Source organism: Pristis pectinata, chromosome X (assembly GCF_009764475.1).
Source record: "Pristis pectinata isolate sPriPec2 chromosome X, sPriPec2.1.pri, whole genome shotgun sequence".
Taxonomy (NCBI): Eukaryota; Metazoa; Chordata; class Chondrichthyes; order Rhinopristiformes; family Pristidae; genus Pristis; species Pristis pectinata.
In genome coordinates, this window is record NC_067450.1 from 778,692 (window position 1) to 797,691 (window position 19,000).

The 19,000-nt window shown below is 57.1% G+C and overlaps 1 protein-coding gene across 1 annotated transcript in view; it reads left to right on the plus strand.

The window, feature by feature from the left end:
- kif5ab (kinesin family member 5A, b) overlaps window positions 1–19,000 on the plus strand; it is a 70,440-nt gene that overhangs the window by 18,277 nt on the left and 33,163 nt on the right. The window contains 11 exon segments of the mRNA XM_052009422.1: window positions 39–87; window positions 2,099–2,154; window positions 2,811–2,898; window positions 6,951–7,075; window positions 7,666–7,770; window positions 8,672–8,827; window positions 9,438–9,482; window positions 9,484–9,543; window positions 9,545–9,587; window positions 12,887–13,047; window positions 17,538–17,606. Of these exon segments, the coding sequence (XP_051865382.1) occupies window positions 39–87; window positions 2,099–2,154; window positions 2,811–2,898; window positions 6,951–7,075; window positions 7,666–7,770; window positions 8,672–8,827; window positions 9,438–9,482; window positions 9,484–9,543; window positions 9,545–9,587; window positions 12,887–13,047; window positions 17,538–17,606 (957 nt within the window).

The following is a 19,000-nucleotide window of genomic DNA, read 5'->3' on the forward strand; positions in this document are numbered from 1 at the left end:
GGTGACGAATCACGACTCTTTCCCCCCACCTTCCGCAGGTTTCCCTACTTCGAGATCTACATGGACAGATCCGTGACCTCCTGGACAGTAAGTCTCACCCAGCACACGTTGGGTCACGGCCTGATCCGGTGAAGACACTTGGCCCTTCCGTCTCGTGCTGCCCCTTTCACCGAGCCCTCCAGTTCATCTGCCTCTCTCCCCTGACCAGTCCCGGAGGCACACAACAGGGAAACAGGCCCTTCGGCCCAACCGGTCCATGCCGACCAGGATTCCCACCTTAGCCAGTCCCATCTGCCTGCGTTTGGCCCCATATCCCTCTGTGGGTTTCATCCGGGTGCTCCAGTTCCCTCCCCATTCCAAAGACGTACGGGTTAGGAAGTTGCGGGCGTGCTACGTTGGCGCCGGAAGCGTGGCCACACTTGCGGGCTGCCCCCCAGAACACTCGACGCAGAAGATGCATTTCACTGCGTGTTACGTTGTACATTGATTAATAAAGAAACCTCTCTTATCCCTGAACCTTTCCCATCCACGGACCTGTCCGAGTGTTGTTAATGTCCCTGCCTCACCCACTCCCTCTGGCAGCTCGTTCCACGTACGGATCATCCTCTGGGTGAAGAAGTTGCCCCTCAGTCCCTATTAAATCTCCCCCCCTGCCCACCTTAAACCCCTGCCCTCTAGCTTCAGACTCCCCGACCCTGGGGAAAAAGACTGTGACCGTCCACATTATCTGTGCCCCTCGTGAGTTTATAAACCTCTACAAGGTCGTCCCTCAGCCTCCTCCGCTCCAGGGAGAACAGTCCCGGCCTGTCCAGTCCTCTCCTTGTGACTCAGTCCCTCCAGTCCTGTAACGTCCTGGTGAATCCTTTGCGCCATCTCCAGCTTAATGACGTCCTTCCCTGAATAATTTCCAATCATTTCTCCTTCTCATCGGTCCTGCTGGAGTTCCTTCCAGCTGCCATTTCAGCAAACACCTCCTAGATCCCAGTAGCTGAACCCGTGGGGACAACCTACCACCCCATGCCCCTCCCCTATCCACCATTCCCTGACCCGCATCACACTGGTCAACCGCGCCCATCTTCAACAGAAATTTGATTTAAACTCACTTTAACCATTATTCTCACAGGATAATCCTTCCCTCCTTTGTGGCCTCCCTGCCACCCCTGCCCCACCCCGGGAGCGTGTGATGGGACGGTGCGGAGGAGCCTCACCCTGTGTCCGACCCGGGAGTGGTGTGACGGGACGGTGCGGGGGGAGCTCCACTCTGTGTCTGACCCCGGGAGTGTGTGACGGGACGGTGCGGAGGGAGCTTCACCCTGTGTCCGACCCTGGGAGTGTGTGATGGGACGGTGTGGAGGGAGCCTCACCCTGTGTCTGACCCCGGGAGTGTGTGACGGGCTGGTGCGGGGGGACCCTCGCCCTGTGTCCGACCCCGGGAGTGTGTGATGGGACGGTGCGGAGGGAGCTTCACTCTGTGCCTGACCCGGGAGTGTGTGACAGGACGGTGCGGAGGGAGCTTCACTCTGTGCCTGACCCGGGAGTGTGTGACAGGACGGTGCGGAGGGAGCTTCACTCTGTGCCTGACCCGGGAGTGTGTGATGGGACGGTGCGGAGGGAGCCTCACCCTGCGTCCTGACCCCGGGAGTTGTGATGGGACGGTGCGGAGGAGCTTCACCCTGTGTCCGACCCCGGGAGTGTGGTGATGGGACGGTGCGGAGGGAGCTTCACCCTGTGTCTGACCCCGGGAGTGTGTGACGGGACGGTGCGAGGGAGCTTCACCCTGTGTTCTGACCCCGGGAGTGTGTGATGGGACGGTGCGGAGGGAGCTTCACCCTGTGTCCGACCCCGGGAGTGTGTGATGGGACGGTGCGGAGGGAGCTTCACCCTGTGTCTGATCCCTTCTGCTTCTGTCCTGGGACAAACAATGTTGGGCAGGGTATGTTGCTCCAACCTTCTGAGACTCGCCTTGATCGTAAAGTTACCAGTAAATTTTCATGATCCAACCAAATTTTCCAATCCATACAAAAACATTGGAGGACACACATTTTGCCTTGACTGTGCTTCACATTATCAAATTAAAATGTTTCTCTCTGTTCTCCAGTGGCGAAGACGAACCTCTCTGTGCACGAGGACAAGAACAGAGTTCCTTTTGTGAAGGTAACAAGCAGCAGGGGCCAAGCCTTGGGTCATGCCCATGGAATGAGGAGTCTGTTTTCCTCTGCTGGATGTGACAGTGCAGTAATTCTGCAACTCAGAATAGACACAAACACTGGGTAGGAACTCAGTCAGTGTCTGTGCGATGGATGATGCAGAGCGAGCCTCACCCTGTGTCTGACCCCGGGAGTGTGTGGATGGGACGGTGCGGGGGGAGGCCTCACCCTGTGTCTGACCCCGGGAGTGTGTGACGGGACGGTGCGGGGGGAGCCTCACCCTGTGTCTGACCCCGGGAGTGTGTGATGGGACGGTGCGGGGGGACCTCACCCTGTGTCTGACCCCGGAGTGTGTGAGGGGGACGGTGCGGAGGGAGACTCACCCTGTGGTCTGACCCCGGGAGTGTGTGATGGGATGGTGCGGGGGGACCCTCACCCTGTGTCTGACCCCAGGAGTGTGTGATGGGATGGTGCGGGGGAGCCTCACACCTGTGTCTGACCCCGGGAGTGTGTGATGGGACGGTGTGAGGGGAGCTTTATCTCCACCTCTCCCCTGTAGACGCTCCAGTAGCGTTTAGTCTCTAGAACAGGATGGTTTCTGCTCCACCGCTCTTTGAGATCCAAGTGGGAAGAACTGACCGGGACCGTTTCCATGTCTTACAGGGCTGCACAGAGCGGTTTGTGTCCAGCCCAGAGGAGGTGATGGATGTGATAGACGAGGGGAAATGTAATCGCCACGTCGCCGTCACCAGTACGTGAGGGATCGCTCGTTGTTCCATGGTGGCCCCTCAACTCCCTCCCCACCCGTTCCGTCCCCAACTCCCCTCCTCCTCCTACCTTCCCTGGTATTGGTATTGGTTTATTATTGTCACTTGTACCGAGGTACAGGGAAAAACTTGTCTTGCATACCGATCGTACAGGTCAATTAATTACACCGTGCATTGAGGTAGTATGGGGTAAAAACAATAACAGAATGCAGAGTAAAGTATCACAGCTACAGAAAAAGTACAGTGCAGGCAGACAATAAGGTGCAAGGGCACGACCAGTAGACTGTGAGATCAAGTGTTCATCTATGGTACTAGGGGACCGTTCAATAGTCTTATAACAGCAGAGTAGAAGCTGTCCTTGAGCCTGGTGGTTCGTGCTTTCAGGCTTTTGTATCTTCTGCCTGACGGGAGGGGGGAGAAGAGAGAATGACCGGGTGGGTGGGGGGTCTTTGATTATGTCGGCTGTTTTACCAAGGCAGCGGGAAGTGTAGACAGAGTCCGTGGAGGGGAAGATGGTTTCCGTGATGCGCTGGGCTGTGTCCACAACTCTCTGCAGTTTCTTGTGGTCCTGGGCAGAGCAGTTGCCGTCCCAAGCCGTGATGCATCCGGATAGGATGCTTTCTGTGGTGCATCAATCAAAGTTGGTGAGGGGCAATGGGGACATGCCAAATTTCTTTAGCTCTCTGACGAAGTTGAGGCACTGGTGAGGCTTAGTGGGTCGCGGAGTCTACGTGATTGGACCAGGATAGGGTATTGGTGATGTTCACATCCTGGGAACATGAAGCTGTCAACCCTCTCGACCTCAGCACCGTTGACGTAGACAGGAGCATGTGCCCCACCCCCCCTTCCTGAAGTCAATGACCAGCTCTTTCATTTGCTGACATTGAGGGAAAGGTTGTTGTCATGACACCATGTCACCAGGCTCTCTATCTCCTTCCTGTACTCTGACTCATCGTTGTTTGAGTCCAGTCCAATGCAATGTAATTTAATCCTGACAAGTGCAAGGTGATGCAGTTTGAGAGGGCCATCAAGAGCAGGACGCCCACAGTAAATGGTCGGGCCCACCGGGAGTGTTGATGTCCAGGGGGACCTAGTCCATAGCTCGCTGAAGGAGGCAGCACAGGTAGATACGGTGGGTGGTGAAGAAGGCGTACAGGATACTTGCCTTCACTGTCCGTGCCATAGAACAGAAGAGCAGGGACGTCGTGTTCCAACATTACAAACCATTGGCCAGCCCACAGCTGGAGGACTGTGGGCAGTTCCGGTCGCCACCCCACTGAAAGGACAGGATTGTACCGAGAGGGTGCAGAGGAGGTTCGCCGGGATGTTGCCTGGATTGGAGTTACAAAGGAGAGCCTGCATGGGCTGTGTTGGTTGCCCCCGGAGTGGAGGAGGATGAGAGGGGCCTGATGGAGGTGCACAAAATCAGTAGGGGGGGAAGAGATCAAAGTCACAGTGGAGTTCATTGTCACACACACAAGTCCGTGTGTGCACAGGTACAATGAAAAGCTTCCCTACAGCAGCATCACTGGCACAGAGCGTCAGAGACACAACATTCACAGGAAAAACATGAATTATACACAATTTTTACAAGAAAGAACAAAACTAGAACCAAATTTAAAGCCCACTGCAGTGCAGAGCGGTCCCAGTGCTGCTGTACTGAGGCAGTGATCAGGGTCGTGCTGGTCGGTTCAAGAACCAAATGGTTGAAGAGAAGTCACTGTCCCTGAACCTGGTGGTGTGGGAACTTGCGGCTTCTGTACCTCCTGCCCGAAGGGGAGCTGCGAGAAGACAGCACAGCCCGGATGGTGGGGGGATCTCTGACGGCGGACGTTGCCTTCTTGAGGCGGCGCCTCCTGTAGATACTCCCGACAGTGGGGAGGGATGTGCCCGTGATGTATTGGGGCTGGGTCCACTGCTCTCTGCAGCTTCTTGCGTTCTTGTGCATTTGAATCGCCGTCCCAGACCCCAATGCAACCGGTCAGGACGTTTCCAACGGGACATCTGTAGAAGTTTGTGAGAGTGTTCAGTGACAAGCCTTTTTTCCCATGGAAGGGACATCTAAGACAAGAGGCAGAGGTTTAAGATGAGAGGGAGGTTTAGAGGGGATCCGAGGGGGGAATTTTTCCCCCAGAGGGGGGCTGGAATCTGGAGCGCACTGCCTGAGGGGGTGGTGGAGGCAGAGACTCCCACATTTCAGAAGCATCTGGAGCAGCACTTGAATCACCAAGGCAGAGAGGGGTATGGACCAAAATGTGGGTAAATGGGATTAGTGTAAGTAGATGTGTGCAGTTCTGGTGGCCCATTACAGGAAGGATGTGGAGAGGGTCCAGAAGAGGTTTGCCGGGACGCTGCCTGGATTAGAGGGCATGTGCTATAAGGAGAGTTTGGACGGACTTGGGTTGTTTTCTCTGGAGCGGTGGAAGCTGAGGGACACCTGATAGAGGTCAGGTCTCTCTATAAAACTACGAGAGGCATAGATAGGGTAGACAGTCAGACCCAGGGACAGGGAGATGGGAACCGTGCATGGGTGCTCCGGGTGTGGGTCTGACCCGGGATAGGGAGACGGGAACCGTGCCCGGTGCTCCCGGTGTGGGTCTGACCCGGGGATAGGGAGACGGGAAACCGTGCACGGTGCTCCCGGTGTGGGTCTGACCCGGGGACAGGGAGACGGGAACCGTGCACGGTGCTCCCGGTGTGGGTCTGACCCGGGGACAGGGAGAGGGGAACCGTGCACGGTGCTCCCGGTGTGGGTCTGACCCAGGGACAGGGAGACGGGAACCATGCGCGGTGCTCCCGGTGTGGGTCTGACCCAGGGACAGGGAGAGGGGAACCATGCGCAGTGCTCCCGGTGTGGGTCTGACCCGGGGACAGGGAGAGGGGAACCATGCGCAGTGCTCCCGGTGTGGGGTCTGACCCGGGGACAGGGAGAGGGGAACCGTGCACGGTGCTCCCGGTGTGGGTCTGACCCGGGGACCAGGGAGAGGGGAACCCATGCGCAGTGCTCCCGTGTGGGTCTGACCCAGGGATAGGGAGACGGGAACCGTGCACGGTGCTCCCGGTGTGGGTCTGACCCGGGGACAGGGAGAGGGGAACCATGCGCAGTGCTCCCGGTGTGGGTCTGACCCAGGGACAGGGAGATGGGAACCATGAACAGTGCTCCCGGTGTGGGTCTGAGCCAGGGGGATACGGAGATGGGAACCATGCACGGTGCTCCCGGTGTGGGTCTGACCCAGGGATACAGAGACGGGAACCGTGCACGGTGCGCCCCGTGTGGGTCTGACTCGGGGACGGGAGACGGGAACCGTGCACGGTGCTCCCGGTGTGGGTCTGACCCTGGGGACAGGGAGAGGGGAACCATGCGCAGTGCTCCCGGTGTGGGTCTGACCCGGGGACAGGGAGAGGGGAACCATGCGCAGTGCTCCCGGTGTGGGTCTGACCCGGGGACAGGGAGAGGGGGAACCATGCGCAGTGCTCCCGGTGTGGGTCTGACCCGGGGACAGGGAGAGGGGAACCGTGCACGGTGCTCCCGGTGTGGGTCTGACCCGGGGGACAGGGAGAGGGGAACCGTGCACGGTGCTCCACGGTGTGGGTCCTGACCCGGGGACAGGGAGAGGGGAACCGTGCACGGTGCTCCCGGTGTGGGTCTGACCCTGGGATAGGGAGACGGGAACCGTGCACGGTGCTCCCGGTGTGGGTCTGACCCGGGGACAGGGAGAGGGGAACCATGCGCAGTGCTCCCGGTGTGGGTCTGACCCGGGGACAGGGAGAGGGGAACCGTGCACGGTGCTCCCGGTGTGGGTCTGACCCGGGGACAGGGAGAGGGGAACCGTGCACGGTGCTCCCGGTGTGGGGTCTGACCCGGGGACAGGGAGACGGGAACCGTGCACGGTGCTCCCGGTGTGGGTCTGACCCGGGGATAGGGAGACGGGAACCGTGCACGGTGCTCCCGGTGTGGGTCTGACCCGGGGACAGGGAGAGGGGAACCATGCGCAGTGCTCCCGGTGTGGGTCTGACCTCTTGCCCTCCTCTTCAGACATGAACGAACACAGCTCCCGCAGCCACAGCATCTTCCTGATCAACATCAAGCAGGAGAACGTGGAGACGGAACAAAAACTAAACGGGAAGCTCTACCTGGTCGACCTGGCGGGAAGCGAGAAGGTGCCCGAGGGGTTGGAGTCACTGGGGGGTGGGCTGGTGTTCCCTCTGTCCTGTCCACTGCTTCACTTCCGACCTTCTCCCTGGGAAGCTGGCACCACCTCAACGCAAAGCTCCCTCCCCCACTCACCTCCAGATCCTCTGGTGCTGGTCTGTGTTTGTGTGTGTGTGTGTGTGTGTGTGTGTGTGTGTGTGTGTGTGTGTGTGGTGTGTGGAGTCTGCACGTTCCCCCTTTGACCCCGTGGGTCTCCCCCAGGTGCTCCGGTTCCCTCCCACATCCCCACAACGTCGGGGGGGGGGGGGGGGGGGGTCGGTGGGTTAATCGGCCGCTATGAATCCTCCCTCCCCCCCCTTCCCCTCCCGGTGTGTGTGGGTGAGGGGTTTAAATCTGGGGGGAGCCAGTGGGACTGTGGGGGGGGGGGGGGGGCATCGCAGATGGGTGGGGGATGGCTGGCATGGACTCGGTGGCCGAAGGTCCCGTTCCCCCCACTGGGTCTCTCCATGACTGGGGTTGGGGGGACAGGCGCGGGGAGGGGGCTCGGTCCGCAGAAGTGAGTGACCTCATCCCGGTTCCACCCCCCCGCCCCCGACAGGTCAGCAAGACGGGGGCCGAAGGAGCTGTGCTGGACGAGGCCAAGAACATCAACAAGTCCTTGTCTGCCCTGGGCAACGTCATCTCGGCCCTGGCTGAAGGAACGGTAGGGTCGACGGGGAGCCCCAGCTCCCCCCCCCCCACTCCCCACTGCCAGCCCAACGCACCTCCCTGCCTGCTCCTGCCATTCACGGAGAGACATCGAGACACACAGCCACGGAAACAGGCCCTTCGGCCCAACTGGTCCGTGCCGGCCCAGATTCCCATCCCAGCCGGTCCCATCTGCCCAGCGTTGGGCCCCACCTCCCTCTGAAACCTTTCCCACCCACGGACCTGTCCGAGTGTTGTTAATGTCCCTGCCTCACCCACTCCCTCTGGCAGCTCGTTCCACGTACGGACCACCCTCTGGTGAAGAAGTTTCCCAATTAAATCCCTTTCCCCCCTCTCACCTTAACCTGTGCCCTCTAGTTCTTGATTCCCCAACCCTGGGGGGGGGGAAAGACTGTGCACATTCACCCTATCGATGCCCCTCGTGGGTTTTATACACCTCTGTAAGGTCACACTTCGCCCCAAGGAATAAAGTCCCAGCCTGCCCGACCTCTCTCCGTAACTCAGTCCCTCGCGTCCCGGCAACATCCTCGTGAGTCTCCCTCTGCGCTCTGTCCAGCTTCATGCATCTTTCCCACAGCAGGGCGACAAGAACTGAACACAGTGCTCCAAGTGCATCCTCACCGACGTCCTGTACAACTGCAACGTCCCTCCCGACTCCTGTACTCAGTGCCCTGACCGATGAAGGCCAGCGTGCCGAACGCCTTCTTCACCGCTCTGTCTACCTGCGACGCCACTTTCAGGGAACTGTGTACTCATACAGACAACTAAATGGCCCGGCTGGGATCTCACCCCTACCTCCATAACACCGCGCTCCTTCGGCACCACATTAACCGTGACAGCAGCGGGTATCTCCCGTGTCATTAACCGAGCACGCGTGTCCTCTGTTGGTGTTCCAGAAAGCCCACGTGCCCTACCGAGACAGCAAGATGACCCGGATCCTCCAGGACTCGCTGGGAGGCAACTGCAGGACCACCATCGTCATCTGCTGCTCCCCGTCCAGCTTCAACGACGTGGAGACGAGGTCCACCCTCATGTTCGGGCAGAGGTAGGGTGCGATGTACAGGCAGGGCGGCGGTCGCCAACATCTGCCCCGGGAGGTGCTGACGGTGGACTGCCCCTGTCAGGGGGGTCTCTGTGGGCAGTGGTCTTCATCGCCCTCCCCAGCCCTCTTCCCCCTCACTGCCTCTCGCTTTCCCTCTCTCTCTCTGCCTCTCTTCTTTGTCCATATTCCCCTCCCTCTGTCTCCCGCTCCCTCTCACCCCGTCTCTGTCTCTCTGTCTCTCTGTCTGTCTCTCTGTCTCTCTGTCTCTCTCAACACTGCCCTCGTCAGTAGAATCACACTTGCACTACAGACCAAATCCAGATTCCTCCTCACCGGCCCCTTCCCGCGGCGCTCCGTCCTCACTGCCCTCCCTCCCTCCTCACCGCCCTCCCGCGGCACTCCCTCCTCACTGCCCCTCCCTCCCTCCTCACCGCCCTTTCCCGCGGCGCTCCCTCCTCACTGCCCCCTCCTCCTCAGCGCCCCTCCCGCGGCGCTCCCTCCTCACTGCCCCCCCCTCGCTCCTCACTTGCCCCTCCCTCCTGCCTCACCGCCCCTCCCTCCCTCCTCACTGCCCTCTGGGTGGGGCTCGGAGCACTGACCTCCTCTGGGTCCGCCGGCAGGCGAAGACCATCAGGAACACGGCCTCCGTCAACCTGGAGCTGACGGGCCGAGGAGTGGAAGAAGAAGTACGAGAAGGAGAAGGAGAAGAGCAAGGCCCAGAGGGACAACCATCCGACGGCTGGAGGCTGAGCTCAGCCGCTGGCGGGACGGTACGGCCCTCCTCCCCGCTCCCCCTGCCACAGCCCCTGCCTCGGGGCCCCGGACCCGCCTCTCACTCACTCCCACCCTCCCCTGCACCCCCTCCCCGTCTCTGTGACCCCTTCCGTCCCCTGCACCCCCGCCCCGTCTCCCTCACCCCCTCCCTCCCCTACACCCCTCCCCGTCTCCCTCACCCCCTCCCTCCCTGCACCCCCTCCCCGTCTCTGTGATCCCTTCCGTCCCCTGCACCCCCTCCCGTCTCCGTGACCCCCTCCCTCCCTACACCCCTCCCCGTCTCCGTGACCCCCTCCCTCCCCTACACCTCTCCCTGTCTCTGTGAACCCCCCTTCCTCTCCTACACCCCTCCCGTCTCTCTGACCCCCTCCAGCCCCCACACCCCTCCCTGTCTCTCAATCCTTTCCCATCGATGTACAATGTACCTTAAACATTGCAACTGTACCAACCTCCCAGCTCTGGCAGCTCGTTCCATGTACCCAGCACCCTCTGTGTGTAAAACCTGCCCCTTGGTCCTGATGAAGGGTCTCGACCTGAAACATGGACAGTTCCATCCCTCCCCACAGATGCTGCTCGACCCGCTGAGCTCCTCCCGCAGCTTGTTGCTCCAGACTCTAGCGTCTGATGTCTCTTGTATCTCACTCTTAAATCTTTCCCCTCTCACCTTCAATCTCCGCCCTCTAGTTTCAGACTCCCTACCCTGGGAAAAAGACTTCAACCATTTAGCTTTATCTATGCCACCTACGGTTTTATAACCTCTGCAAGGTCACCCCTCAGGCTCCTTCACTCCAGGGAAACCAGTCCCAGTCTGTCCAGTCTCTCCTTGTAACTCCAGCCCTCCAGTCCCGGCGACATCCTGGGGAATCTTTTCTGCACCCTTTCCAGTTTAAGATCAGATAAGATTTCTTTATTAGTCACATGTATCTCGAAACACACAGTGAAATGCACCTTCTGCGTGGTGTGTTCTGGGGGCAGCCCGCAAGTGTGGCCACGCTTCCGGCGCCAACATAGCACGCTCACAACTTCCTAACCCGTACGTCTTTGGAATGTGGGAAGAAACAGGAGCACCCGGAGGAAACCAATTAACCCTATACTATGTCGTCCAGAACTTCACACAGCACTCCAAGTGCGGCCTCACCAAACTATTGTACAGCTGTAACATAACGTCTCAACTCCTGTACTCAGTGCCCTGACCGGTGAAGGCCAGTGTGCCAAACGCCTTCTTCACCGCCCTGTCTACCTGCGATGCCACTTTCAGGGAACCATGTCCCTGTACCCCTGGGTCCCCCTGTTCTACAACGCTCCCTGGGGCCCTGCCGTTCACTGTGAAAGTCCAACCCTGGTTTGTCTTCCCAAAGTACAACACCTCGCACTGATCCGCACTCTTTCCTGGCCCAATGGCATCTTTCCCACAGCAGGGCGACCAGAACTGTACATAAGTTGTCACCAACGTCCTGTACAACTGCGACATAACCTCCCGACTCCTGCACTCACTGGCCCTGACCAATGAAGGCCAGCATGCTGAACACCTTCTTCACCGCCTTGTTGACCTGTGACACCACTTTCAGGGAACTGTGTACCTGTTCCCCTTGGTCACTCTGTGCTACAACACTCCTCAGGACCCTATTATTCACAGTGTGAGTCCTGCCTTGGTTTAATGCAAACTTCACACCTTTGACGTTCTCCCCCCAAGGCACTCAGGGATGAAGGTGTTCGGCAGATCCATTTGGGGAATCAAGGAACCTGCGCACCCCTCACTGAATGTTAACGTAAAGTACAGCAAGCCGTGAGGGAGGCAAACGACATGTCAGCCTTCACTGTGAGAGGGTCTGAATGCAGGAGTAGAGAGGTCTTGCTCCAATTACCCAGGGTCCTGGTGAGACCAGACCCAGAGCATTGTGTCCAGGTTCACTCCCCTACCCAAGGACGGGCAGACCTACGGTAGGGGGAGTGCAGTGAAGGTTCCACCAGACCCATCCCTGGGACGGAGGGTCCTTCCTGTGTGGAGATAATAAGTAGACTGGTCCAGTACTCTCTGGGGCTCAGAGGAACGAGAGGAGATCTCGTCGAAATGTACAGGGGGCTCGACGGGAGATGTGGTGCCAAGAGAGGGCAGCGCCGCGGGAGGGGCGGTGAGGAGGGAGCGCCGCGGGAGTGGCGGTGAGGAGGGAGCACCACACTTCCCATAGTGTTGCAGTTCTAGCTGACAGCAGAAGCCCTCGGGCAGGAGGGAGGAGACCCAGGACCATTGGCTAGAATGAGACCAGGAGCTGTTGGGTGTCCCCCTTAGCCCTGCATTGATGTTTATCCCACATCTGGTAGCACCAACAGCCTGCACGGCGGCCCCTGCTCACGGCCTCCCACAGCACGGAAACAGGCCCTTCGGTCCAACCGGTCCGTGCCGACCGTGTTCCCCAGCGAGCTGGTCCCGCCCGCCCACGTTTGGCCCCCTCAACCTCTCCCGTCCATGGACTTATCTCGACGGCTTTCAAACGTTGCTGATGTGCCCGCCTCAGCCCCCATCTCTGGCAGCTCCTTCCACAAACGCACCACCCTCTGGGTGAAGAAGCTGCCCCTGGTGCCCCTCGTGAATCTCCCGCCTCTGATCTTAAACCTACAGCACCCACCTCCCTAGTGCTTTCACCCTGTCTCTGCCCCTCCTGATCTTACACACCTCTCTATCAGGTCGTGCCTCAATCTCCTCCGTTCCAGGGAATAATGTCCTGGTCTCCGCCACCTCCCCTTGTAACTCAGGCCCCTACCCTGAGTCCGGGCAATGTCCCGGTAATCTTTTCTTCCTGGGACTCCGGGAGGCCCCCAGCTGTCTGCGGGAGGCGCCGAGACTGCCTCCCTTTGGAAGTCAGTCCGCGCTGTAATAATGTAGACGACAGCAGAACCAAGGAGCGTACAATTAGTGCTTTGTTATTTTAATGCTGGTGGGAGTGGGGGATACAGAGGAAGAGTAAACGGTGTAACCCGAGCTCTGTTCTGATCCCCACTCAGAGATTTACAGGTTAGTGTCCTAAATCTAAAGATGCCTACGTGCAGAGTTGCACATACTTGGGCAGTTGCTTACAGCAAACTTTAGCAAAACAAGGTATGTCTTAAGCACTTCTTTCACCGAAAGCACCTGCACGTCCCACGGTCATGGCCACCGTCATGCTGTAGCTCAAGCAACGACAGCTGCACGCCATTAGCACTCACACTTACAGTTACCTCTGACATTCCTTCCCCGCCGCCTCCCCGGTAACGGTATCACTCTCCCTCTCTCCCCGCCGCATGCACACCTCTGCAGGAGAGAACGTCCCCGTGAGTGAGCAGCTGCCAGAGAAGGAGGAGGATGGCGACACCACCCCGGGGGTGGACAACTCCTCCATTGTGATCCACATCTCCAACGAGGAGAGACAGAAGTATGAGGAGGAGATACGGAAACTCTACAAGCAGCTGGACGAGAAGGTGAGGGGGTGGCAGGGAGGGAGAGCGCACTCGGAGCCACCCCACCCACCACCTCCAACCCCGTCCAGGACACTGTTCCGACCTCTCCCGGCCAACCCCCTCCAGCCCCCACACCCCTCCCCGTCTCCGTGACCCCCTCCCTCCCCCACACCCCTCCCCCGTCTCCGTCACCCCCTCCCTCCCCCCACACCCCTCCCCGTCTCCGTCACCCCCTCCCTCCCCCTCCATCCCTCCCCATCTCCGTGACCCCCTCCGGCCCCTACACCCCTCCCTGTCTCCGTGACCCCCTCCCTCCCCTACACCCCTCCGTTCCCTACACCCCTCCCTATCTCTGTGACCTCTTCCAAGCTCCTACACCCTTCCCGGACTCTGTAACCCCTCTGGGGAACGAGACCGGCAAGTTTCAGAAGGGGAACATTGAGGAAATAGCGATCATAACGCCCCAAGATTTGGGTTAGCTTTGGAAAAGAAGGAGGAATTCAACGTTTAAAAAAAAATAATTACAACAAAACTCCCATCATGTGGCATCCAATTGTTCAGGAATTCCCGATAGTCCTGGCACCTGACTGACCCACATTTCTGCTGTGTGACCAGGGTGTTCAGAGTGTGAGCAGGGGGTTGTACACGCGGGCCGCGATCAGGAGGTCGCTGATGGGGTCCGGGGTGCTGGTATATCACCTGTTCCCCTTAAACCCACCGCGTTCACCAGTAAAAATGTATAACATGTGGAAAAGAAAGTATGATAGCATTGTGTTTGGGGATTAACGAGAACGGAGTGATAGGGTCATGCAGCACGGAAACAGGACCTTCGGCGCAACTGGTCCGTGCAATGCCCCAGCCCGCCAAAGGCTCGATGGCTCTGGTTTAACGGAGCTTTACTGCAGTTGGAGGAAGGCCGTTTTCAGTGGACCTGGCCCAGGTAAAAGAAGGTAGAACAGTTCAGCACAGGAAGAGGCCCTTCAGCCCACCGTGTCTCTAACTCTGACCAAACCTCACCTGTCTGCACTTTATCCATAACCCCTCATTCCTTATCCAAAGGCCTCTCAAAACCCCTCCCTTGTATCTGCCTCCACCCCCACCCCTGGCAGCACATTCCAGGCCCCCACCGCTCTCTGTGTAAAACAACTTGCCCCCGCACATCTCCTCTGAAACTTTCCCCCCTCTCACCTTAAATGTACGCCCTCTGGTATTAGACATTCCCACTCTGGGGGGAGAAAGATCCAGCTGTCTGCTCCATCTGTGCCTCTTGTGATCTTATAAACCTCTCCCCTCAGCCTCCGCCGCTCCGGAGAGAACAACCCAGTCTGTCCGACCTCTCCTTGTAGCTCACGCCCTCTAATCCTGGCAGCGTCCCGGTGCAAGTGGCAGATGGGATACAGCGTGAGGAAGTGCACGGTCACGCACTCTGGTAGAAGGAATAAAGGCGTAGACTGTTTTCCAAACGGGGAGATAATTCAGAAATCGGAGGTGCAAAGAGACTTGGGAGTCCCGGTGCAGGATTCCCTGAAGGTTAACCTGCAGGTTGAGTCGGCAGTAAGGAAGGCAAATGCAACGTGAGCGTTCAGTTCGAGAGGACTGGAATATAACAGCGAGGATGTAACGCTGAGGCTTTATAAGGTGTTGGTCAGACCACATTTGGAGTATCGTGAAGCAGTTTTTGGCCCCCATAGCTAAGGAAGTATCTGCTGGGGTTTAGAGAGGCTCCAGGGGAGGTTTACAAGAACGATCCCAGGGGTGAAAGGGTTAACGTACGAGGAGCGTTTGATGTCTCTGGGCCTGTACTCGCTGGGGGTTTAGAAGGATGAGGAAGGATCTCACTGAAACCTCCCGAATATTGAAAGGCCTGGACAGAGTGGACGTGGAGAGGATGTTTCCATCAGTGGGAGAGTCCAGGACCAGAGGGCACAGCCTCAGGATAAAGGGACGTCCCTTTAGAACAGAGATGAGGAGGAATTTCTTCAGCCAGAGGGTGGTGAATCTGTGGAATCCGTTGCCACAGTCGGCTGTGGAGGCCAAGTCATTGTGTGTGTTTAAAGCGGAGGTCGATAGGTCCTTGAATGTGAGGGTGTCAGAGATTATGGGGAGAGGGCAGGAGAACGGGGTTGGGGGGAGAAATAATCAGTCACGATCGAGTGGTGGAGCAGATGGGCTGAATGGCCTAATTCTGCTCCTACTCATCTGCGCTGACCACGTTCCCTATCTGAACTAGTCCCATCTGCCCGCATTTGGCCCATATCCCTCTGAACCTTTCCCATCCACGGACCGGTCCGAGTGTTGTTAATGTCCCTGCCTCACCCGCTCCCTCTGGCAGCTCGTTCCACGTATGGACCACCCTCTGGGTGACAAAAACCTGCCCCTCAGCTCCCCTTTAAATGCTTCCCCTCCCGCCTTAAACCTGTGCCTTCTAGTTTTAGACTCCCCTACCCTGTGAGCATCCGCCTTATCTTTGCCCCTCGTGGCTTTATAAACTTCCCATCAGGTCCCCCCTCAGCCTCCTACGCCCAGGAAAAAAGTCCAAGTCTATCCGGTCTCTCCTTGCAACTCAAGCCCTCCAGTCCCGGCGACATCCTCGTGAATCTTTTTTACACCCTCTCCAGTTTAATGACATCCAACAGTGATGCATCCTATCCAGATGCATCCCGGCTTGGTATGGCAACTGCTCTGCCCTGGACCGCAAGAAGCTGCAGAGAGTTGTGGACACAGCCCAGCGCGTCACGGAAACCAGCCTCCCCTCCACGGACTCTGTCTTTACCTCTTGTTGTCTTGGTGAAGCAGCTGACATAATCAAAGACCCCACCCACCCTGGTCATTCTCTCTTCTCCCCTCTCCCATCAGGCAGAAGATACAGGAGGCTGAGGGCACGTCCCACCAGGCTCAAGGACAGCTTCTACCCCACGGTGATAGGACTATGAACGGTTCCCTTATACTATGAGATGGACTCTGACCTCAAGATCTACCTTGTTGTGACCTTGCACCTTATTGCACTGCACTTTCTCTGTAGCTGTGACACTTTACTTTGTACTGTTATTGTTTTTACCTGTACTACCTCAATGCACCCTGTACTGACTCAATGTAACTGCACTGTGTAATGAATTGACCTGTACGATCGGTGTGCAAAACAAGTTTTCACTGCACCTCGGTACAAGTGACAATAATAAACCAATACCAGTGAAGGAGGAGATGGTTGAGTCACTGTATATATACAATGGTAAATTGGTTCATTATTGTCCCATGTACCGAGGTACGGTGAAAAACTTTGTTTTGCCTGCCATCCATAGAGATCATTTCACCACATCAGTACATCGAGGTAGTACAGGGTAAAACAATAACAGAATGCAGAGTAAAGTGTCCCAGCTACAGAGAAAGTGCAGTGCAGGCAGACAAAAGGTGCAAGGGCCACGACCAGGTAGATTGTGAGGTCAAGAGTCCATCTCATCGTACTATGGGGACAGTTCAATGGGACAGAAGCTGTCCTTGAGCCTTGTGGTACGTGCTTTCAGGCTTTTGTATCGGGAGGGGGAAGAAGAGAATGTCCGGGGTGGGTGGGGTCTTTGATTATGTCGGCTGCTTTCCCGAGGTAGTGGGAAGTGTAGACAGAGTCCACGGAGGGGAGGCCGTTTCTGTGACGCGCTGGGCTGTGTCCACGACTCTCTGCAGTTTCTTGTGGTCCTGGGCAGAGCAGTTGCCATACCAAGCCGTGATGCATCCGGATAGGATGCTTTCTATGGTGCATCAGTAAAAGTTGGTGACTGTCAACGAGGCCATGCTAAATTTCTTTCAGCTCCTGAGGAAGTAGAGGTGCTGGTGAGCTTTCTTGGCCGTAGTGGCTATGTGGTTGGACCAGGACAGGCTGTTGGTGATCTTCACTCCTGGGAACTTGAAGATCTCAACTCTCTCGACCTCAGCACCATTGATGTAGACAGTGGGGTCATGTACACTGCCCCTCTTCCTGAAGTCAATAGTTTTGCTGACATTGAGGGAAAGGTTGTTGTCATGACGCCATGTTACTAGGATGTCTATCTCCTTCCTGTACTCTGACTCATCACTATTTGACATCTGGTCCACCACGGTGGTGTCATCTGCAAACTAGTAGATGGAGTTAGAGCAGAATCTGGCCATGCAGAAAGTGGCAGGGCAGGTGTAGAAAGCAGTTAATAAGATTAATTCAATGCCGGGCTTCATCAGTGAAGCAGAGGAACATGCTGAACCTTCGTAAAACACTGCCCTGGCCACAAAAGGAGTCTTGAGTTCAATTCTGGTTTAGACATGGACAGGTAGGAGGAGACCTGAGGGGGTTATTAATGGATAGGTCGGACCGAATGGCCTCTTTCTGTGCCGTATACCAGGTGTGACCACCGAGACAAGCTCGGGGAGGCCGGGAGACCTTCTGCCCCCTTCAAGGGTTGGTTCAGGGTGATGGGCCCCTGGGTCATCAGGCAGTGAAAGTCAATGACGTGTCCTCACCCGAGGTCCTCTGCCTGTCCCCGCAGGATGACGACATCAACCTTCACAGCCAGATCGTGGAGAAACTCAAACTGCAGATGTTGGACCAGGATGAGGTGAGGGGCTGAGGGTTGGAGACCCGCTCGTGCCGATCCTGGAGAGAATGGAGGAGGGAAGAACTGGGGCAAAGGGTCTCTTTCCTCAGACTCACTCCATTCCCATTGTGTCAGGTGGCGTGTCTCTGATTCCCAGTGGACAATAACACTGGACAACCTCCCTCCGAATCCCATTGGCCAATAACGCTGGACAACCTCCCTCCAAATCCCATTGGTCAATAACGCTGGACAACCTCCCTCCAAATCCCATTGGTCAATAACGCTGGACAACCTCCCTCCGAATCCCATTAGCCAATAACGCTGGACAACCTCCCTCCGAATCCCATTGGTCAATAATGCTGGACAACCTCCCTCCGAATCCCATTAGCCAATAACGCTGGACAACCTCCCTCCAAATCCCATTGGTCAATAACGCTGGACAACCTCCCTCCAAATCCCATTGGTCAATAACGCTGGACAACCTCCCTCCGAATCCCATTAGCCAATGACGCTGGACAACCTCCCTCCGAATCCCATTAGCCAATAACGCTGGACAACCTCCCTCCAAATCCCATTGGTCAATGACTCTAGACAACCTCTCTTCAAATTTCATTGGCCAATAACTCTAGACAAATTCCTACTGAATCCCATTGGCCACTGACTCTGAGCAACCTCTCTCCAAATCCCATTGGCCAATAACTCTGGACAACCTTCCTCCAAATCCCATTGGTCAATAACTCTGGACAAATTCCCACCAAATCCCATTGGCCACTGACTGTGGTCAACCTCTCTCCAAATCCCATTGGTCAATACCTCTGGACAAATTCCCACCAAATCCCATTGGCCAGTGACTCTAGACAACCTCCCTCCAAATCCCATTGGCCAATAACTCTGGGCAATGTCCCTCCGAATCACATTGACCACTGACTCCGTTGAAACTCTCTCTGAATCCCGTTGACCACTGACTCTGTTCAACCTCTCTCCGAATCCCATTGGCCAGTGTCCCTGGATGACCTCTCTCACTGATACCCAGTGACTAGTGATCTTTCTGAACAAGATATCAAGGATAACGGAGAGTTCATACAGCCGGGTTTCCTCCGCGGGGACTGGAGAACTCCCCATTGATACACCCAGTCATTGATGGGATTACAGAGGGTGCGTTGAGATTTCGGAGGGTGTTGATGGGATTGGAAGGGGGCGATGGGTAGAGATGGGGGATTCTCGTTCCAGTGGCAGGAGGGTGGAAGCCCAGAGGAACACGGGTTGGAACTGGGGAGAAGTGGCGGATGGTCCCTCCAACAGAGCATTGCTGGGATCTGGGACCCACTGCCTGAAAAGGCACTGGAAGCAGATCCAGCGGGGGTTTTCGGAGGAGGGAGTGGGGAGGTGAAGCGCTGGGAGTAGGAAACCTTCAG